Genomic DNA, 23,999 nt, shown 5'->3' with positions numbered 1-23,999 from the left:
AGAAGGGATGGGGGGAGAGAGAGAGAAGGGATGGGGGGAGAGAGAGAGAGAAGGAATGGGGGGGAGAGAGAATGGATGGGGGGAGAAGGGAGGGGATGGGAGGGGAGAGAGAAGGAATGAGAGAGGTTGAGGTAGAATGAATGGATGAGACACAGATACCAGCGACGTTTACTTATTTTTAATAAGGAAACCGCAAGAAAAAAGTGTAGGTTATATACTGACTGTTTCTAAAAAAAGACATTCTGGTGCAGCCCGAGTCTTGCAGTCTTGAGTTAAGAATCGTGCCCCAAGCTATTCTGCGTTTGACAGGCCTGCTATACTCAGTAGTAATGACCCATCTAGGCAACCCAAGTATAGTGATACATCCCAAGATGTACCAAAGCAAGCATTGTTGTGTACATTGAACTAAAGTAAAAAGGGCACCGGAAACCACAATTAGAGCAGAAATTCTGTCGCACTGTACAGTATTTGGAACTTTTTAACCCCATTATGCCCAGCACCTTTGAGTGAAAAACAAAAAATCAGATGATAGTGAATAGTGGCATATCCCTGGGGACCAGATAGTCATGGGACTTCAGCAAGCCCAACAAACTGGCCTAAGAACCAGGCAGCCAACACAATATACACAGAGACACGCACCATACACCGACGCGCACACCGGAGAGACGCACCATACACAGTGACGCCCACATGACACATACTATGCATGTAATTATATACATAGACACACACAACAAATATGTACCATATACATACAGATTTAACACACTTTATTGCATCAGTTGGTGCATTACACACACAGTGTGTGTGTGTGTGTGTGTGTGTGTGTGTGTGTGTGTGTGTGTGTGTGCGTGCGTGCGTGCGTGCGTGCGTGCGTGCGTGCGTGCGTGCGTGTGTGTGTGTAAAATGAAATCACTCACAGGATTTGAATGCAAAATAGCAATTTATTTAATCAACGCTTTGACTTATACATAAGCCTTTCTCAAGAAAGCCATATAAGCCATAAAGTTTTTTTTTCAATCCTGTGTGTGCCTGAATTTTTTACACACACACACATCTATACACACATACACACACATCTATACACACATACACATACACACATACACATACACACACACACATCTATACACATCGTATATATACAAATATACCTCTATACCCACGTACTTGTATATACATATACATTATATATACATCTGTACACACACATACACCATATATACACACATACATCTATAGATACATGCCATATATACATCTATACACACACACCATATATACATTATATATACATCTGTACACACACATACACCATATATACACACATACATCTATAGATACATGCCATATATACATCTATACACACACACCATATATACATTATATATACATCTGTACACACACATACACCATATATACACACATACATCTATAGATACATGCGATATATACATCTATACACACACACCATATATACACATATACATCTACTCACACACACACCATTTATGCATGTACACGTATACACAGATCATTTATCCACATACACCATACTGTACATATATACACTTACCTTCCCATTGTACAGGAGAGTAGCCAGCCTGAGAGAAGGAACTGCAGCACCACCTAATGGTCGGAGAGATGCTGCACAGAGATCCTTCTCTCCTCCCCTCCACCGGCCCAAAATGTTCAATTCCGGCTGACCCCGGGGGAAATTTCCCCTTGGCCCCCCTGGTCAGCCCGCCCCTGACTCTGTTACAGAGCTTATTGGTCTATTTTTTTATTATTACTTTTGATTTATGTTCATTATGTGACCTGATTGTATCCACATGATTGTTACAATCTGTGTCTCAATGGTTTTCTGTAACTATTATTGTTCTGCTTCCTTTTGCCAAGTGTTTGATACATTTATTGATTTGCTACTTATGTCTTGCAGCATAGCCCTTTGGCATGTGGTGTGCACGTGTGTATATATACAAATAGATACTACCACTCACATTTCGCGATGTATGATATATGCATCAACGGTGAAGGGAGAAGTGGTTGTTCAGGGTTTGCTAGCAATGGGAGGTTGTTCAAGACCTTTAGATTGGGAAGCAAAATTAATCTAAATCAACTGTGAATATTTGAGTCGCAAACGATTTGCTCCAAGTCCAGGAGATCTCAAGCAAGAAATTGGAGAACTCACCAAAGCAAGTAAGAATGTGGGACTCTGTATGAATCTCAGCAAGACCGAAGTGATGTTCAACAAACGTGCCAAGTCTGCAAAGGTTGAAATAAATGGTATACAACTAGAAGAAGTCAAAAACTATGTCGACATATATATATATATGAAGGAAACAGAAATTGTAGCGCCAGAGTATAGATAGTAATAAACCTTAATGGTGACTAAAGTGATAGAGTGAACTAAACGGTGTAAAATATGCAAAGTATAACTATATCTAAAATACACAATCAATATTAACAAAATGCATAACACAATAAACTTCACAAAATTATGAAAAAAATGTGTAAGTGCAAAAAATGTAAAAAAGAGGTAAAAGGTCGAACCAGTCCTTTTGATTCAGTCCATGAATATATTAGATAATTGGTGCTGGTATGGGGGTCTCCGGCTGCTCTCAAATTGGATGAACCACATCCAAGGGATACCTAGAAAAGAGAAAGAAGAGAGAGCGCACGCCCCATATCGTAAAAAGGTAGATTTCATGTAAAAGGGAGGGGAAGGGGGGGGGGGAAAGAAATGCACTCACAAGAGTAAAATTCAATAAAGCAATTTGTGAATAAATCACCACCATCCGGTTTCTGCACTGCAAACGTCCGCAAATATAAGCTCCCTCAGGGCTGCGTGAAGATAGCACTGCTCACAGGAGGCCAGAGGTGTAGTTCGCCGACTGGAAATCAGTCCATGAGGTCCCAGAGATCGCCTCTCCAACTTGAATGGCCGCAGTATTGGTCTCGCGCTCAGTGCGGCCACATGCGCAGCGTCGTGATGACGTAATGGCGCAATCGGATTCCCTGACGCGTTTCGGCACCAGAGGGCGACTTTCTAGTGACGAAACGCGTCAGGGAATACGATTGCTCCATTACGTCATCACGACACTGCGCATGTGGCCGCACTGAGCGCTAGACCAATACTGCGGCCATTCAAGTTGGAGAGGCGATCTCTGGGACCTCGTGGACTGATTTCCAGTCGGCGAACTACACCTCTGGCCTCCTGTGAGCAGTGCTATCTACATGCAGCCCTGAGGGAGCTTATATCTGCGGACGTTTGCAGTGCAGAGACCGGATGGTGGTGATTTATTCACAAATTGCTTTATTGAATTTTACTCTTGTGAATGCATTTCTTTTCCCCTCCCTTTTACATTAAATCTACCTTTTTACGTTATGGGGCGTGCGCTCTCTCTTCTTTCTCTTTTATATATATATATATATATATATATATATATATATATATATATATATATATATATATATATATATAATGGAAAAAGCCGTGTTAGTCCAATTGCGATAGTGCAGAATAAATGAGTACTTCAGTATTAGGTGATACCTTTTTATTTGGACTAATAATTGATATCATAGGACAAGCTTTCGAGAGTTTTCCTCTTCAGGTCAGCAATACTGATTAACAAAGGATTCTGTGGCTAAAGCAGATATTAGGAAAGAGAAAAAAACAGAGATATAGATGAGGTAGGGTGAGAAAGTGATGTTTGAAGACATTGGAAGGGTAATAAAACAGTGACAAGGAACAGCATGGAGGGGGCAGGGGGTGCAGTGGAGGGGAAGGTATGGATAGGAACATTGGCAGAGAGGCAGGCAGGATCATTACAAACAATTCTGATAGGGTGTGAGAAACCCCATATCTGCATTAACTCCTCTTGTTTTCGTGTCAAAGCGTCTTATCATTTTGAGTTCAAATGTTTTCCGTTCTTGAGTGCTTTTAAACATTCAATTGAGGGTTTAGATTTTTAATTCATTTATGGAATGATCTGGTTGTGAGAAGTAATGTCCCACTGGGGAGCAGTATCTTCCTTCTTCATGGTGTTGTAATGGGTGTCTGTGCATATTCATTCTGCCTTGAAGTTTTGGGCTGGTTTCTCCAATGTAGCATCCTTGGTCACATTTGTTGCATTGAATCATATACACTACATTCCTGGATGTGCAGCAGTATGATCCTTTCACATTGAGTGCTCCATTGTTGTGACTGGCTGTGGGATCTTGGCATATATGTTTGCAGAGTTTGCAACGTGTGTTGTTACACGGTTTTGTGCCATTATCAGTGTCTTTAAGTTTGTTATGAAGTTTTCTGTTGACTAATTTCTATTTGAGGTTTGGTGGTTGCCGGAACGCAAGGATGTGACATTAAAAGAAATCTTCCCCAAACCACCCAAACTTTTTGCTGTGATTAATAGGATTCTGGGCTCCTCCTTAAGGCCTGACCCTTGGATGGCCCTCTTGAACAAGATGCCTCCAGACCTCTCTAGGGCTGAAAAAAAGTTACCCACATACTTACGGCGCACGCTGTTGTATAGCAGCTCATTGGTGGAGACACAGGGTCTCTCACCTGAACTCCGTTGAACGATGCCTTTGGAATATACTGTAATGCTTATGGAACAAATCATCACTTTGCTGAGGGAGGAATCTACTACAATTTCTAAGGTGTGGGACCCGTGGTCATCTCATAATGATGACCCAGGTTTTGGATGCTCATCAATTTAATAGCCAGAAGAAGCTAATTTCAGGGTGACATATCGCTCACTAGGTGATAATGTATATATCAGGGGGGACTCCATTTTGACTGCTGTATAACCATTTTATGCTAACACTGCCATTCTGCTTTTTAGTATAATATTAACTACCCCTTTTTTCATATCTAATGTTTGCTGAACTTCTGAACTGTGATAGGAAGGATTGACCAAATAAGGCACAAACGGGAATTTAATCTTGAATCATGAGATGTACGGGAGTTTCCAAATAAATGATTTTCTATCTAATAAATCCTAGCATGAGACTTTAGTAAATTACTCTCAGGGAGTGTTCATGTGATTGTGGCACTGGCCTCTTAAACCTAGACTCTGAGATTAAAGGTCATATTTACTATGCAGTGCTATGCGATAAAACCTCTTCCAGCGCGGGAAGGTGTCCTGTGGCATAGAACTTCTTCATAAATATGCCTAGGGGTCACATTCGACTCCTCTCTCACATTCGCCCCTCACATTCAAAACATTTCTAAAACTTGTCGCTTTTTCCTCCGCAATATAACTAAGATACTCCCTTTCCTCTGTTGTTCGACTGCTAAAACTCTGACTCAGGCCCTCATTCTCTCCCGTCTTGATTACTGTAACCTCCTGCTGTCCGGCCTTCCTGCCTCTCACCTGTCTCCCCTACAATCTATCCTAAATGCTGCTGCCAGAATCACTCTACTCTTTCCTAGATCTGTCTCAGCATCTCCCCTCATGAAATCCCTCTCCTGGCTTCCAATCAAATCCCGCATCTCACACTCCATTCTTCTCCTCACTTTTAAAGCTTTACATTCTTCTTCCCCTCCTTACATCTCATCCCTAATTTCTCGGTATGCACCATCCAGACTCTTGCGTTCTTCTCAAGGATGTCTTCTTTCTACCCCCTTTGTATCTAAAGCCCTCTCCCGCCTTAAACCTTTTTCACTGACTGCCCCACACCTCTGGAATGCCCTTCCCCTCAGTACCCAACTAGCACCCTCTCTATCCACCTTTAAGACCCACCTTAAGACACACTTGCTTAAAGAAGCATATGAATAGCACTGTGGATATTCTAAACACATGATACATAAAGCTTGGCACCCTGCAGACGCACTTACCAGAACTCCCTCCTACTGTCTCTGTACGTTCTCCCTACCTACCAATTAGACTGTACGCTCCTCGGGGCAGGGACTCCTCTTCCGAAATGTTACTTTTATGTCTAAAGCACTTATGCCCATGATCTGTTATTTATATTATCTGTTATTTATTTGATTACCACATGTATTACTACTGTGAAGCGCTATGTACACTAATGGCGCTATATAAATAAAGACATACAATACAATAAATATAGACCCTGGTGTCTGCTTCTTATGTAACTGGGCAAGTAATTGTTTTCTCCTTATGCATTAGATTCTCAAAGCATGAGGTCTACAGCGAAGGTATTTATTGTATATGTATTACTCCCCCATAATAATTATAATAAATCACAAATCTTGCAGCGATAAGAAATTCACTAAGGAAAAGGGTAAATATTTATTGGCTCCGAAAGTCCATCACTGGATGGCTGTTTCGTGTGTTTGCACATTTCCATGCATTGTGTAACAATACTGTATGTAGGTCAAACTGCCACAACTGTCTGGCATTCATAGCTCTTATGTAACCAATCACTGCTTTGTTCCATTGTCATTTTTGTATTTCACGTATATATATATTTTTTATTTTATTTACAAAAATCAGAACTTTTATTGCTTTAGGGATGAATACACAACACAAATTTCGGGCGACAATTCCCCTATGTTAGATGCAGGGTCACCGCCAACCTTAGGCCTCGGGCATGGTCAGCGCTTATGCGCTGACCCGTGCTGAGGCGCGCTGCTGCTCGGCAGTGAGCCCCTGCAGCCGCAATGAGAGCAGCTTTAGCAGGGGCTCACTTACGCAAGCGTGCGGAAGCGCAAGTCTTAGCAAAATGTTTAATTCAAGCGCTCAAGGGAGCGCAGGGGCGGTCACGTGAGCGGTCTGCCCAATGAGGGCGAACCAGCTCCGTGACGTCACAGCCCCCCCCCCTTCCCGACACACCCCCGGATGGCGCACGGTCTAAGGCCAGGCCTCAGCCTCAGCGCGCCTCCGCCCGGCTCCATTCACCCTGGACGCAGCCTAATGTATATAACTGTGCGAATAGAAATTAAAGGGAAGTGCTGATGTTTACTACAAATCCTTGAGCTGTGTGCATACTACCTCATAGTGTGGTTATGGATAGTGACCACTGAATTCATTAATCTGGTATTCTGTTCTTACTAGCACATAACAATGTAAGTATCTCTAGGACCAAGAAGTTCCTAGAGCTCAAAATAGAGCAGTGCAGTTCTGGGAGTAACACCTGTTCAGAACCTAAAATGACAAATTGAGATTGACTTCTTTTAATAGCGCTGAACATTTATATAATGCATTATTATGAAAACATACACACAATGGAAAATTCAATAGTGAAACCCTGAATTATGAGTAAAGAATGTCAATACCCAGCAGCCTCTTTGACAGTCAAAGTACCGGGAAGTGACATCATAAATCAGAGATACCAATCGTGTGACTTCTTTGGAGAAAAGAAATATATTTTTATATGTATGTCTTTGTTCAAGTCTGTATTCATTTTTTTTAAATATATTTTATATTGAACAGAAGTGGTTATAGCAAAAAGTATGAATACCTGCATGATAATCAGCATTAAGCAAACCAGTATAGAGCACATAATAATCTTTTCTAGGTATGTTTTTATATATGTAGCACCTGTGCCCCCCCTGCCACGGAAGATCTGGCCACTACATGGGTATTGTCCCCGGTGCTGTAGCTCACCTGCGGGTTCAGGAGGTCTGAGTTGCTCCGCGGTTGGAGTTTGGGAGCAGCAACAGGGCAGGCTTTCTCCATCTCTCACAGTGCAGCGCCTCCATCCCATGAGGATCCTGCTGGATGCAGGATGGTCCCCACAGGCAATACTTCTTTCCAATAATCACACACCATAGTTGGTCTAACTGCAGGTTTATTGCATAACAGCATAACACCTCTCCAGCCCTGGAGCAAACCCCAGGGGCTTGAGGCCCCAAGAGCCCCTCCTAATCTCCTTGACCCTCTTGTAGGGAAAAGGGTATCACACTGTCCCATAATCAACCACCTCAATTTGGTGAAGTGTCAGCTTTTATACCCGGGGGCAAGGGCTTGTAACTCCGCCCCATAACAGGGCAGGTCCAGGTACTGACAGGCAACAAACCATATTATACATATGATCCAGTCAGTACCCTCCCCAGGTATGACACTCCAACTGCCGGTTTAGGCCTGCCCGTGGATAAGGCAACATAGTACCCATCCAGGCTGCAACTGCAGGCTAGGCCCTGCGCAGGAGTTTAACCCCAACACTGCCTGTTCCTATCAGGACTTATAGTGTTGAGGCCAGTGGATGGCTATAGCCAGGGGCACTTGGCTACATATATATATATTTATATATATATACAGTATGTAGTCAAGTGCCCCTGGCTATAGCCATCTACATCTATATATATATATAGCAAATAAGTATTTGGAAGCAGGATAAAGGCTTTGAGTTCCGCGATGAGGTAATTGCCTTTGTCTGTTACTTTATGTCCGCATCCAAAAAGGACCAGGGCATAAGAAACTATTTGTGGGGGAAGAAAGGCTAAAGAGTCTTTTCATAGCACATGATGATAGAAGAAAAGGATTTTCTGGCTCCGAGAATCAACATTAGCATAGAAAACAAAGCAAGACCACGGACTACATACTGAAGCTAGCATTGAAGTGCTGGTCACATCTGATTTTTCTTGCAGAAAATAAACAGCTCTCTTGTGTCACAGTGAAAAGCCTCCAGAATATATCCTGCTGTTGGAAACAAGGTTTGCCTCTGTTATAGAGACATTTGCAGCCAAGTGCAACAGGTTACGGTATCATCTGCATTCAGATCAGCGTCCCAAAGCCTCCCGTGGGGTGCGATGCCTGAAACTAGTACCAATGCTCTTTGCTGTTGGTGTGCATTAACTTTTCACATCTTTGAAGCTTCTTCTACTGTTGTATTTTATTAGGAAATAAGGGAAGGCAATCAATCATTCAGGGATCACAAATAAGCAAAAAACAAATGTGATATTATCTTTGGTTAGACAACCATTCTCGTCAAAAATGTATTATTTTTAGAAAATAAATACGAACTATAATTGGTATGGTGATTACTGATTAGTTTCTGTAAGTGTAGCACTCATAAGAATGATGAGCTGCAGAGTTGTACAATGAATGAATGCACACAGGGAGCTTGCAATGTAAAATATAGTGTGTCTAAGGCTGCGTCCAGGGTGCCTTCTCCCGTGCGGAGGCGCGCTGAGGGAGCGGGTGCTTTCCCTGGCCTTGGTTAGCGCGCCATCCAGGGGCGTGTCGGGGGGCGGGCCAGTGACGTCACGGAGCTGGTTCGCCCTCATTGAGCGAACTGCTCACGTGACTGGCCCTGCGCTCCGGCGAGCGCCAAATCTAAAATTTTCCTAAGACACACACTTCCGCACGCGAGCCCCGGCTAAAGCCGCTCTCATTGCGGCTGCAGGGGCTCAGTGCTGAGCGTGAGCGCACCTCAGCACGGGTCAGCACATAAGCACTGACCCTGGATGCAGCCTAAGGGGTGAAAAGCAACATGTCCAAGACCTCAAGGAGTTGACCCTAGCTCCCATTCAAATAAATAGAAGTTAAGATGTGCTAAGGCTTAGCACCCTTTACTGGATATGGGCCTGACTGTCAGTTGAGATCAGATATCCTCTGCCTTTCTTCCCGTAACTGCACTCCCCTTATTGACCAGATACATTTCAATGGACTCCCTGAGCCACCTTCCTCTATTCTCCTCTATCTCATCCATGATAGGCTCAGGGACATAAGGGTACTCCAACCCGTGGGATGACTTATATCGAGCCACTATTGCCCGTTCAGCTCTACTGATCCTGGTCAAATCCGCATTACCTGCCCTCCCAGGTAGCACCCATGACAGGGGTTCGTCCGGATCCACAGGGTCTGATATGATATCAGGTCCCATGGGCTCTATCTCCCTGTGTTCTATCTTGAGCCACCTCTCCTGCAACTCCCTATCTCGTTGCTCAGGGGTGAATTCTCCTACGGCCCACCAATAGTCTACTACATCCTCCCTACGGATGAGAAACCGCGTACGGTCCATCCAGGCTACAGAGCCTTCAAAGAGTGGGGCCCACCAACGGTGCTCTTTAAACTTATGCGAATCCCCTGAATCGCTTTCGTCCGCATCCCCCCCAGAGAATACCCCCGATGTCCGTGCCGACCGTGGTACGGACCACCGTGATGATCCCAGGGCCTTTTTCTCTGGTTCGTTGGTCACCGGAGGCAACCACCGGCATACCGCAGCCTTACCCAACTCTCCCCCACCCCGAGAAATGCCCTCCGTAACACAACTGCGCTGTCTCTCCCCAGTCCGTCTCACCTCCTCTGTGTATGTCCACAGATTCTAGACTAGGCGGGGAACCCGGGGACCGTGTGATTGGGGCAGGGGTTTTACCTAGGGCATGGGGCTGGGCGTAAGGGCAAGCGAGTGGGCGCCACGGGGCTACGACCCGTTCCCGGCTGTCCGTAGATTGATCCAATGAGGATAGCTCACCCTCCTCAGTCCTCGGATCGCCCATCCAGCTCCTGGGCCTTTGAGGCGATCGGGGACCCTCCCCCGATCGCCGAAGCGTCGCTGCTTCCTTCCCAGCGGTTCCGCCGTCGCCACCGGAAGTGATGTCCTCCCCGGAACCGGAAGCGCCGCCATCTTGGGTTGGACACCCATGCGGGATCTCTTCCTCGATGACGACATCCGGAAGCTCCGCCGTCGTCTTCACCGGAAGTGATGCCGTCTCTACACGTGCGTCTTGGGCCTGGTACGGCCTTTCTACCGCTACGCTGTCTGCCGGGACAAGGTAAGTGATTGGGCTTCGCTTACCAGTCCGCAGGGGTGTAGGCGTCTCTCGCCCGTCGCCACCATATCCTGGGGCGGAGGGACTCCGTCTCTCGGCTCGCCGATCTGCGGGGGACGCCCTGTTCTCCAGGCTGCCACTCACCCCACGGGGTGTCGTCCTTCCCTGTTCCTTCTTGGGCCCCAATTTTACCACCGCTAGCTCGCGGAGATCCTCGTCGGAGTAGTCTCCCTTCCCTGATTTAGGGGTCACCGATCGGGGCGAAAGTCTCTTTTCAGTGCGGTCGGGGGGTGACCCGACCGTCTCGGTTGCTGCTGACCCAGCCGATTTGATCGACTCCAGTCCCCTTTCTCCGGGACTTGCACGACTTATCCATAGTGCACCAGGGGACTCGGCGGCTCGCCTAGCCGTATCCCCCAGGGGGTCAGCAGGTTGTATCGGGATGAATGTTGGCATTGGCCACAGATACAATGTCCCGCAGTGTGGGCAACGTGCCGCTGTATTAACAGTGCCTCCGGGCAGCCCGCATTGAAGGCAGAGCCCGACCACCGTCTCGGTGTTTGCCACCCTGACTACCAGTAGCCCGCCGGGTACCGAGTAGGGCTGGGTGGAGACCATAGTGCCCACAGTGGAGGAGTAGGCCATTCTTTTAATAGGGGCCACTTTCTGTATGGGTCTCTCCAGGTCAGTGGTTCCTCGCAACTGACTGGTAGAAGTTGCTGGGCCAGCCACTCCCTGCTTCGGCTCCTCCCTCCGCTGACATAGCTGGAACCCGCCCCCAGGGGTTGCAATAATGGGCGGGTCCCACAGGGGAATAGCATGCCCCTTAATTAAGGCCGCGCCTTTCTCAGTCCTGGTGGGCGCGGTCTGCGTTTTCGCGCCAGTTTCCCCATCGGTGAGGTTCTTTCCCGCGGCTAGTTCCCGCCTTCTACTGGCAGCCACCCTTTGTGCAAGATAGCCATCCTTTTTGCACTGCATCTCCGCGGCCGGAACTACTTCTTGTAGTGGCGCCGTCTGGATATCAGTCCCTGGGCCCAGTGGGTGCATTCCCACAGGCCATAGTTGAAAGTCACTCCCCCTGGTTGAAATCAGGGGAGGGTCCCATAGACTAAGCGGTTGACTCAGCACAGGGGCCGAGTGAGTCACTGTCCATGAAGGCGCAGCCATAGCTTTCGCGCCATGCCCCCCATCAGGGCGGGGCTCTGCTGTTCGCGCCATTACCGGGCAGCTTTTTGCAAGTCCTGAATCAGCCAAGTTCTCTGCGACAGGCCCACGCGGTCTCCCTAGCAAGCGGGAGCCGCCATTTTGGATAGCTTTTGAGTCCGAAATGTCAGTTTGTTTTCTTGATGAGGTAGCATTCATTTGGTTGCACGTCCACTGACATCCATCCTCACTGTGCTCCACCCCAGTTATCACAATGTCCTCACACTTCTCAAGGGGGGCACCTCGGTGTCCCAGACAGGACAAAAACGGGGCAGCCACCGCCTTCGCTCCACTCCAGAGCAGATTAGTTAGAGACAGCTCAGCGACAGTTTGCTCTTCAGTGGGGCGCACGCCACGGGTGCCTTCCCCATCAGCCTCCGATCGCCATTTTGGGCTCTCTGCACCACGCGGATCCTCCATTCCTTGGGTTGTCACGCTCTCGTACCAATTATCGTACATGGGGCTCCGCTCTGCGGGGCAGCCACCACACCAGTACAATAAAGATTTGCTCAGATGCACCACCACATGTGTACCTGATCTAGGCTGGACTCATGTTGCACTACCTCAGGCTAGGCTCACTCTCTCAGTGTCTGCTGTAACTCCTTCCTCCCAGTCTGTGCTCCCTACGGCGAGTGGTCTGGAATGGGCTAGAGTACTCTGGCTCTGCCATGCAGTACTTGGGGCGTCTACCTGTCTTGGCTAGCCTAGCGCAGACCCTCTCCAGGATTCCTGACCACATTAACAGGCTATCCCTTCTGGCATCCTACCAACTAGCACTACCTCAAGGTGACTAGGACAGCTATAGCCCGGCTCCAAACCCCTCACTCCTTTCAGGCCCCTAGGTCGTCCCTGCGGACTGACATACTCCATCGGCCCCCCTGACTACCCCTAGGTCCGTCCCAACGCAGCACAAAGTGGCAGCAGACACTTCTCCCTGTTTCCAAGTGTGCCTAGCTAGAGCCTGTCCTGTTGACAGGTCTGGCATCTCAGCAGCGCCTCCAAATGTAACGGGTTTTGTGAAATGGCCTGACCCCCCCAATCTCATATTGGCCCCTGTGGTCTAACCAGTCCCCATTACGGTGTAGTGTCTGGTGGTGCACCTGTTGGCTACAGGACTCCTGAGTCTCCCGCATGATGGTGTATGGGGATGACCCGTCCAGACAGGCAGCTGAGGTAGTGTGCTTGAGTCCTACCTAGGTCCAGTGCAGCGCCTCCATCTCATCAGGGTCCCTTCGGTCACTTGGGGATAGTCCTGGTGAGGAACTCCTCTGTGGTGCAGCCCCTTGTGCAATCACTTCACTCTTACACACGAGGGTTTCTGTTATCAGCATCATCTTTATTGTACGGTGGGCCATGCTGCCCTCCACAATGGGGTGTAACTAGCCTTCCATTGTGCCCTTACTTCCCTTTAAAAGGTATTGTCTCCTTGATTAGGGATTCCCTATCCCAGCCGGACGTCTTTATTCTGTGCCAGGTCCCTGGACACAGACTCCTGCTTCAGCTACTAGATCATAACTGAACTTGTATTTGAACTAGAACTCTTATCTGACTAGAACTCCTCCTCCACTTAGCAGAACTAACTTTTAGACACAGTGCTGTGCCTTATGTACACTCTGGGGGCTGACACAACTCTGACATCACCAACCAGGGAGTCAGAGTCTGTGACCACTCCCATCCTTACACAGGGCACCTCACCAGGGTGTGAGGGCAAACCTCCATGATTACTGCTGGCATGCCCACAACTTACCAGGCCTTACTGTCAGCAGGAGAGATGACTGTAGCCATTTTACATGACCGCTACATACACATCTGAATCGGATATTCACAGTGGCTTGTGAAAAGCACACACAGGCTTCTTAGAAAAGTGTGTAATTGATCCAGAGCCTCATACTACAGGGGAGCTCTGTTTTATTCAGTTTTCTGATCTTCCATGTATTTTTAAGGTACAGTACTATAGTAACTAAACTTTATTCAGGTAATCTTAATTACTTCATTTCTATAGGGATCTGCATTGCATTGCTGGAAAGTTTAAACAGCATCCACCTATATTGACCGTTTTTTGAACCAGGGTGTCTCATAGGCTACAATGGAGAAGTCTGGGGTCCTACTAGTGTAGGTATTCCAGTTTCATGTAAATGTCTTTTTTTAACCTCTTCAGTGCAAGAAGGGCATTCAACTCCTTGCTCTGCTGCCCCTTTGCCCTTTTAAAAGCCGACTGCTGTCCAGCTAACTACCTGTAAGACATTCAGAAATAGCGACTTCATACATGTAGCTTATAGTTACTGCTTAATGTGAAAGCAACTTCCTGTCTGCTCAATTGAAATGAATGTTGGTATGGCAGAGCTGAACCACAGATAAGTCCTGTGCTAGGAGATCTCCAGTGTGAAAACAAACCTGCCTATTACGGGATAATTGGTGCTTCTAGTTGTTTTACTCTCTTCCTTATATTTACACACACAACTTAAAACGAGACCTATTTTCAACCTTTCTTTTTTCATGTTATAAATATGTTAAACGGGTTCTTCCTGAAAGTTGGAGCCTTACCGTTCACTTAAGATGATTATCTTTTATTTCGATGGCGCCAATTTATTCTGCAGCGCAGGAAGATGTTGGAGGGAGGATAACACCAGAGTACATATATAAAAGACAGACAATAGGAAGGAGGTCCCTTACCCAAGGAGCTTACACTCTAAAAGGTGACATGCTTTGTACTCATTTCCAGACGGTATTTTACAAATAATGTTTTGTTAATTTCCTGTACTTGTATATTTTGAGCCGCCTGGTTTCAGATGATTAAACATGCTGCTGTCAGTTCATTTTGTTCCTGTGTGATTGCACTTTGTAGCAGCTCTTGTGCTCTGACACGATCTCTTTTTGTTCCTTTACCACAATCAACCCTTTTTTGGAGCCACAGTAGTAGATCTTGTAGGACACTTTGAAGGGATACTGATACCCTGAGACTGCAGACCCATGTTCTGCCAGCTGAAAAGGTCCACTTGGGCAATCTGAATTGCACGTTCCCCTACTTACAGTCAAACCAAAGACCCCTATGAGATCTTTCAGATTTATTCCCAACTCCCAGGGTTTCTCCGAGACTGTCCCCTGCATTTTGAATTCTTCCCCGCAGAGTTTATCACAGTCCAAGATTAGCAGAAAAAACGCTATATTTTCATAAAAATGTGATAGGTCTGTCAGTAGATTATTTAAGAAATTATTTGATTATCTAATTAATATCCTTTGGAATTGGTGACAGCATGATGACCTCATCAAGTGCATAGTTACAAAATGGTGTTTAGCGAAGAAGATAAGCCGGTATAAACTGCTTGAGGCAGAGCTAGTATTACGGCCCGAAACGCTTACACAAAATGTTTCCTGACAAAGGATTGGTAGCAGCTGGATCCATGCGTGATCGATTATGCAATCAGACTGCGGCGTTCTCGTCTTCGGGCGTGCGTTTCAGCAGGAGGACATTTTGAACTCGCACTGAACTCAAACATTATAGTAATCAGGGTGTTTCAAATTAGATTACATTTTAAAACATTTACGAGCTACAAAGGAAAAACTCCTATTTCTCATTTAATGAGCCTCTGCAGTGTATCTGGTACTTGTTGACAAAAACCTTCCTGTTTAAACAAAACATTGCAAACAGATCCCAATACCCTGGCATCCAGCTTCCCCCTTCTCCCATTTGTGTGTCCCGCAGTTTCTTGGTCTTCCTCGTTGCTCCCTATATGTTTTCTATCGGTTGGTCCCGGTTGTAGGTCTGGGGTGGGTGTCCTCTCTAAATTCCTACACGCGCTTTAGTACTGAGTTTCTTGGTGAGCAGAACGTTAGAAAAAAATTGAAATAAATAATAGACATCCATATAGTTAACATCAGTTGATTTTCTACATTGTGTTTCTTATATAGTATTAATCTACATAACAGGCCTACAATTTTGAGAGGGAATGAGTGAGAAATATTGTATATAACATACTGTACGATGAAAAACAAAAGTGGTCCCTTTTGTTCCTGAACACGGTGTATATATACACACTTCTGAGTTGCCATAGAACACTTGAAGAAATGGAATCTATGAAGAAACCTAATGTTGGTTACCTAAAAGGTATCACAACCTACTGTTAGTCAGTTTAACTTGGTGTATTTGTTTCTAATTATCAAAGTGATAGTCTTGATTCATTATTTAAAAATTGTCAAATTCCACACAGAGTTTCTTACTTTCTTGCTTTTCTTTCTGTTTCAGGTTAGACGAAGTCATAAATAATATTAATAAATGTGCTTGTTTAATTTCCTCCTTACAGTATACTCAATTAGGCTTCCTGGAAGAGAATCTCGTATGCAAGAACCTTTTGCTCAAAACATGGAGCAAATCGTTGATGAAATAACCCACATTTTGCTGCCACAACTGCAGGAAAAATCTTTTGCATTTTTTGGCCACAGGTACTCCATTTTCTGTCACGATGAATATAACATGAAAATGCTCCTGGTAAATGAATCTGAATGTTTCTGTTTTGGATGCTTACTCCATATGTTATTATACACCATTAGCAGCTATGTATCTTAGCCAGGGGTGGCCAACTCCAGTCCTCAACAGGTCAGGTTTTCAGGATATCCCAGCTTCAGCACAGGTGGTTCAATCAGTGGCTCACTCGAAGACTAAGGCCGAGTCCATGGTCCCTGCTGGCGTGCTGAGGCGCAGGGAAAGTGGGTGCTTTCCCTGGCCTTGCGGTTGCTTACCGCAAGCGCTCTCAGCAGCCGTCAGGGGGCGGTCCGGGGGCGGGCACGGCACTGGCCGGGGGCGGGCCAGTGACGTCACGGAGCTGGTTCGCCCTCATTGGGTGAACCGCTCATGTGACTGGCCTGTCTCGCCGGCAAGCGGGGGAATTTTAAATTCCCCCAAGACCTGCGCTTCCGCAAGCACGCGGAAGCGCAGGTGAGCCCCTACTAAAGCCGCTCTAATTGCGGCTGTAGGGGCTCAGTGCTGAGCGGGAGCGCGCGTCAGCACGCTTCCGCAAGCACGCAGCAAACATGTCCGGGGCCTTACATATACACTATCTATGCTGAAGCTGTGATATCCTGAAAACCTGACCTGTTGGTAGCTCTTGAGAACTGGAGCTGGCTACCCCATATCTAAGCAAACCCGATGCAGACCTTGTTGAACCCTCCTGTTCTTCATTCACTTGACTGGGCCACAAGGTGTCTTATTGAGTAGCTCCAGTTAGCAGACCTAAGTCTCCTGATCTATGAAGTAGGAGGTTTTACGTTTGAAACTCCGTGCCAACTCAATAGGCAAGTCACTGTCTCCTGGAATCAGGGCCGCCGACAGGGGGGGACAGCCGGGCCCGGTGGCTGCGGGGGGCCCGGCCGGCGCTGCAAGTTGGGCCCGACCTCAGGCCAGGCCCAGCTGGGCCTTGGCTGTCCCCAGCTGCAGGCCTTTTTCTCACTCTGTCCCACGCCGAGCTTCCAACGGGCCTCTCTGACGTCAGCGCGCCGGAAGTAAGGTTGGCCTCAGCTTCCGGTGTGCGCCGGCATGAGAGGGAGCGTTGGAAGCTCGGCATGGCACAGAGTGAGGAAAAGGCCTGCAGCTGAGGGAGAGCTGGTGCACGGGCGAGACCGTCAGCCTGGCCTGGCCAGAGGTCGGGCCTGACTTGCAGTGCCAGTCGCCGGGCCCCCACAGCCACCGGCCTGACCATGTTCAAGGTAAGTTTATTTTTGTATTAAGTATTGAGGGGAGGGGAGTGGGGGAATTTTTATCTGTATTGGGGGGAGTGGTATTTTTATCTGTATTGGCGGGAGTGTGGGTACTTTTTATATGTATTGGGGAGTGGGGGTATTTTTTATATGTATTAGATGGAGTGGGGGTACTTTTTATATGTATTGGGGAGTGGGGGTACTTTTTATATGTATTGGGGAGTGGGGGTACTTTTTATATGTATTGGGGAGTGGGGGTACTTTTTATATGTATTGGGGGGAGTGGGGGAATTTTTCGTATGTATTGGGGGAGTGGTATTTTTATCTGTATTGGGTGGAGTGGGGGTATTTTTTATATGTATTGGGGGAGTGGTATTTTTATCTGTATTGGGTGGAGTGGGGGTACTTTTTATATGTATTGGGGGGAGTGGGGGAATTTTTCGTATGTATTGGGGGAGTGGTATTTTTATCTGTATTGGGTGGAGTGTGGGTACTTTTTATAGGTATTGGGGGGAGTGGGGTATTTTTATCTGTATTGGGGGGAGTGGGGGTATTTTTATATGTATTGGGGGGAGTGGGGGTACTTTTTATAGGTATTGGGGGGAGTGGGGTATTTTTTTCTGTATTGGGGGGAGTGGGGGTATTTTTTATATGTATTGGAGGGAGTGGGGGTATTTTTATAGGTATTGGGGGGAGTGGGGTATTTTTATCTGTATTGGGTGGAGTGGGGGTACTTTTTATATGTATTGGGGAGTGGGGGTATTTTTTATCTGTATTGGGGGGAGTGGGGGTACTTTTTATATGTATTGGGGGAGTGGGGGTATTTTTATAGGTATTGGGGGAGTGGGGTATTTTTTATATGTATTGGGGGAGTGGTATTTTTATCTGTATTGGGTGGAGTGGGGGTACTTTTTATATGTATTGGGGAGTGGGGGAATTTTTTGTATGTATTGGGGGAGTGGTATTTTTATCTGTATTGGGGGGAGTGGGGGTACTTTTTATAGGTATTGGGGGGAGTGGGGTATTTTTTATCTGTATTGGGGGGAGTGGGGGTATTTTTATATGTATTGGGGGAGTGGGGGTACTTTTTATAGGTATTGGGGGGTGTGGGGTATTTTTTATCTGTATTGGGGGGAGTGGGGGTATTTTTTATATGTATTGGGGGGAGTGGGGTTATTTTTATAGGTATTGGGGGGAGTGGGGTATTTTTATCTGTATTGGGTGGTGGGGGTACTTTTTATATGTATTGGGGAGTGGGGGTATTTTTTATATGTATTGGGGTGTGTTTTTAATATGTATTTGGGGTGCGGATTGAGTGAGAGTGGGGTAATTAACCGAAGGTGGGAGCTAGAGAGGAGAGAGGTGGTAAGGGAAGGAATGAGTGAGGAAAAGAGGGAGGTGGAGGGAAGAGTGAGAGGCGGTGAGTGAAACAGGGGAGAGAAATACATGGGCAGAGGGGGGGAAATAGAGGGGGCTCATGAGGTGTGAAATGGGGGGGCTCGCAGTATCGCCAACACGGGGGGGGGGGGGTGGCAGCCCTGGACGTAACGCTAGTCCTGGGCCCCGGGAAATCTGTCTGCGTCCCTGCCTGGAATTTTAGGCAACAACAGTTAAACTGCAAACTATTCAGGGCAGTGACTGAGTCTGTATTAGTCTTATGTTCTCCGTGTTTGCTAAATAGCACTGTGTAAGAAGAGAGCATTATTGTCCCATTGTCAATAAAGTCAGGAGGGAGCTAATGAGCCAGATGGAAGGAGCAATTACAAAGTCCCTGCATGTGTGGATGTCGGCCTGCTTCCCATTACTCATTCAGTTTTCCTTGTGCTTTGTGTGCATGACTTTGGGATTATATTTAGAATAGAAAATAAGAGAGGAAAAAAACAGATTTAGTGTAGGATTAGCTTTTGGGTGTCTATCTGAACGTCTATTTTATTTACTCCACAGCTTTGGGTCTTTTACCAGTTTTGCTACTGCAGTAAGATTGAAACAAAAGTATGGTTTGGAACCTGTTCATCTGTTTGTGTCTGGTGCCTCTGCCCCACATGTAAGTAATAAAGGTTGCACCAGGTGCAGCCACTGCTGGGATAGGAGGGACCTAAACCCTTTATAGGCATTCTTGGTCCCTTCAATGAGCAATCCAAGTGGGTTGTTTTTCTTTATTTATTTATTTTTTAATATTTTTTTCATATTATCGAAGCAGGGGGTCTCCGGAGCTGCACAATACATTTTAGCTTCGGGCACCCCCTGCTTGCAGAGATACTTACCTCTGAAGGGCGTGCCGGTATCTCCTGCAAGTTTAAAGCCCCTCATGTCACGTGGGCCAATAGGAAGCCGCACCGGATGACGTCACGGCTTCCTATTGGCCGCAGGACGAGGAAGCTTTGAAAAGTGGCCACCTGGTGAAACTCAGATAGCGAACCGGAGCGGTTACCTACAGAGGTAAGTATCTCAGGAAGCAGGGGAGGGGGTCTGCGGAGCTGAAATTAATGGGGTTCAGCTCCAGAAATCCACTGCTTCAATTCTGTGTATTAAAAAAAAATAAGGGGACGGGGGAAAAAAATGGGTAGCTTGGATTGACACTTTAAGGCAACAATCTAACACAAACATTGATCAATTGGGTAACTAGAACCAAAAGGGGTAGATCGGACCCCTCACCATAGGTTATGTCCCCATAGTAGGTAATATGTAGTAAATAGAACGCATGGTGCAATAGGGGAAGATATTGGGTATATACAGAATTGACTAAAATGGGATTAAAAGAATCCCCTGTTGCTGCACTCAATGCTTATGAATGAAAGTATCGGACAACAATGGTCCACCAGATAGTTTGTCTGGGAGTGACGGTCAAAGTGACCTTAAGGATCAGCAATGTTAAAAACAAAAATAATAACATTTTATTACAATTCATTTATAGGTACAACATAAGTAAGTACAGTAATAAAGGTGTACACATCCCTGCAGAGGAGTATAAGTACATAGGGGTGATTAGTGTCTATCTGAACATCTCATAGGAACATAATAGTTTGGTCCAGATGTGTATGATAGTCCTCAATAAATCTACTGCAACATATAATAAAGGATAGTGGTATAGAGAGCAAAGAAAATAGGAGCACACGGGGGTATTTACCCCTAAAGTGACAGATAGTGTAGTACCCTTGCTGTTAGATACATTCCTGGTGACTGATATATGATACAGTAGGTAAAGAGTTAATACTCAAAGATTTGCAAAGTCAGAAATAGTATTGTACACAGTCACCAATAACTTAGTTCTTATATACAGTACATAGTGTGACTGATCTCTCATATAGTAAACAGGGAGTTATACATAAGGTATATATGGACGCAGATAGTAGTAATAGTGGACATATACAATATAATTATTAGTGCCCAGTAGTGCTATTAGCATCCGAATATATGTTTAAATCTTGTCAGTTAATAGTGTACAGGCATACCCCGCATTAACGTACGCAATGGGACCGGAGCATGTATGTAAAGCGAAAATGTACTTAAAGTGAAGCACTACCCTTTTTCCACTTATCGATGCATGTACTGTACTGCAATCGTCATATACGTGCATAACTGATGCAAATAACGCATTAGTAAAAGGCTCTATAGTCTCCCCACTTGCACACAGCTTCGGTACAGGTAGGGAGCTGGTATTGCTGTTCAGGACGTGCTGACAGGCGTATGCGTGAGCTGCTGTTTGCCTATTGGGCGATATGTCCTTACTCGCGAGTGTACTTAAAGTGAGTGTCCTTAAACCGGGGTATGCCTGTATAGATAATGCTGTCTGGTGCTCAGTTCAACGGTACAAATGCTCTTTTCTATCGGATAGTCTTAGGTCAAATCGGGCCATAGTTAATATGGAGAAGGGAAAAAGAACCAGTATACGAGCCGTGAGTGTTAGCAAAGATGTCGCTACTCCGATGACGTCACTGCCTGTGACGCCCTACTCGTTTCGCGTGTATACCACGCTTCTTCAGGGGTGAGGAGTCTAAAACACTGATCATGTAGGTGAGTATATAAGCACACCGTGGAGGTGGCGCGATACCCTGGTGGCCAATCAGAACATCAGCGCTAAAGCCAATTAGTTACAATCGGTGTCCGCTTTGAATGTTAAGCGGGCATATTATTAAGGGGAGATTTTTTTATATATATATATAAAGTTGTACCTCTGATACCAAAATGATAGATGCAAATAGTTTGATAGTATCCCAAATGTACCCAAGTGGTTAGTTTGCTAAACATATAAATGAATGTTTATACTGTATATATGAATCACATTGAACGTTGTAGACACTGGTGTTAGACATAGCATCTTTTGGTGTATTTTGTACATCTGCAGTGATGATGAGATGTATATATCTAGGCTGTGGACCCTGATAAGTCACTGATGAATAAAATGTCGGTATATTACTGACAGGTTGTAGGATAATGAGATGTATGGTGTGTAGGAGTGTCAGAACACTAGATTGATCTGCCCCAAATGGTCAATACAGATCAAGACTTGGTTAAGCTGTATACCTGGATCCCTCGTAGAGTCCCCATAGGAGTTGGTATAGATCGAGGGGTTAATGAAAGGAGGAATATATGAACCCCTCATTGAGTCCATGTGGACTAAGGGTCTGAAACTGGAATATCCAGCGACATTCCCTTTGGAGTAGGTGTCTGTCCTAGTTGCCTCTGCATGGACCCAAAGGGACATGTTCTATGCCTGAGAAACGCAAAGCGTTACTGTCACCTTTGTGATGGCTACAGGTGTATCTATAGCATTTCTGACTGTCCCAATGTGTTCGAGAATTCTTGTCTTTAGTTGTCTGTGGGTTTTGCCCACATACATGTTACTACTTTCGCAAGCAATCAGGTAGATCACACCTGTGGTTAGACAATTAATGAAGTTTTTGATTTTATATGAAACTGTATTAGTGGAGTTTGTAAATTCTTTAGTAGTTTTCATAAACTTACAAGCTTTACATCTTGAGCACGCATATGATCCTTGTGGTTTACCGCCTAACCATGTTCTTGCTGGTTGTATTTGGAAATGACTATGTACTAGTGTGTCACTGATGTTTCTTGTTCTCCTACACCCTGTGCTAGGGGTGTTGTCTAAGACTTCTCTTAGATCGGGTTCCTCCAATAGAATATGCCAGTGTTTATCTAGAGTGCTTTTTATTTCTTGCTATTGTAAGTACTTATAAACCTAATAGTTTTATCAGATTGTTTCTTAGTATTACTAGCCAGTAATTGTGACCTCTGCGATATCAATGCCCTGTGATAGGCCTTCTTGACAGTCCCTTTGCTGTATCCACGTTCGTAGAACCTAGCACTCATGTCAGTTGCCTGTCTTTTGTATTCCTGTATCGTTGAACAATTTCGTCGAAACCAAAGAAATTATCCCGTTGGTATGTTATTGGTAATGTGTTTGGGATGATGGCTATCTGCATAAAGTAATTTATGTGTTTAGCAAACTAACCTCTTAGGGTGATAGTATTCCAAATATACCTATTTGCATCTATCATTTTGGTATCAGAGGTACAACTTTATATATAAAAAAATCTCCCCTTAATAATATGCCCGCTGATTGGCCACCAGGGTATCGCGCCACCTCCACGGTGTGCTTATATACTCACTTACGTGATCAGTGTTTTAGACTCCTCACCCCTGAAGAAGCGTGGCATACACGCGAAACGTGCGTCGACGAGTAGGGCGTCACAGGCAGTGACGTCATCGGAGTAGCGATATCTTTGCTTACACTCACGGCTCGTATACTTGTTCTTTTTCCCTTCTCCATATTAACTACGGTCCGATGTGACCTAAGACTATCCGATAGAAAAGAGCATTTGTACCGTTGAACTGAGCACCAGACAGCGATATCTATACACTATTAACTGACAAGATTTAAACATATATACGGATGCTAATAGCACTACTGGGCACTAATAACTATATTGTATATGTCCACTATTATATGTATAACTCCGTTTACTATATGAGAGATCAGTCACACTATGTACTGTATATAAGAACTAAGTGATTGGTGACTGTGAACAATACTATGTCTGGCTTTGCAAATCTCTTGAGTATTAACTCTTTACCTACTGTATCATATATCAGTCACCAGGAGTGTACCTAATTACCAACAAAGGTATTGCACCGACTGGTGATTGGCGACTGTGTACAATACTATTTCTGACTTTGCAAATCTTTGAGTATTAACTCTTTACCTACTGTATCATATATCAGTCACCAGGAATGTATCTAACAGCAAGGAAAGTACACTGTCTGTCACTTTAGGGGTTAATACCCCCGTGTGCTCCTATTTTCTTTGCTCTCTATACCACTATCCTTTATTATATGTTGCAGTAGATTTATTGGGGACTATCATACACATCTGGACCAAACTATTATGTTCCTATGA

General features: G+C 45.5%; 1 protein-coding gene across 4 annotated transcripts in view; it reads left to right on the top strand.

Moving 5' to 3' along the window:
• OLAH (oleoyl-ACP hydrolase) overlaps window positions 1-23,999 on the top strand; it is a 42,639-nt gene that overhangs the window by 9,830 nt on the left and 8,810 nt on the right. For all 4 annotated transcript variants that reach the window (XM_075587438.1, XM_075587436.1, XM_075587439.1 and 1 more), the window contains 2 exons: window positions 16,192-16,330; window positions 19,526-19,625. In XM_075587438.1, the coding sequence (XP_075443553.1) occupies window positions 16,192-16,330; window positions 19,526-19,625 (239 nt within the window). The remainder of the gene's footprint in view (window positions 1-16,191; window positions 16,331-19,525; window positions 19,626-23,999) is intronic.

Source organism: Ascaphus truei, chromosome 2, assembly GCF_040206685.1.
Source record: "Ascaphus truei isolate aAscTru1 chromosome 2, aAscTru1.hap1, whole genome shotgun sequence".
Classification (NCBI taxonomy): domain Eukaryota; kingdom Metazoa; phylum Chordata; class Amphibia; order Anura; family Ascaphidae; genus Ascaphus; species Ascaphus truei.
The sequence above is the reverse complement of the archived record's forward strand: the minus strand, read 5'-3'. Positions and strand labels throughout refer to the sequence as shown.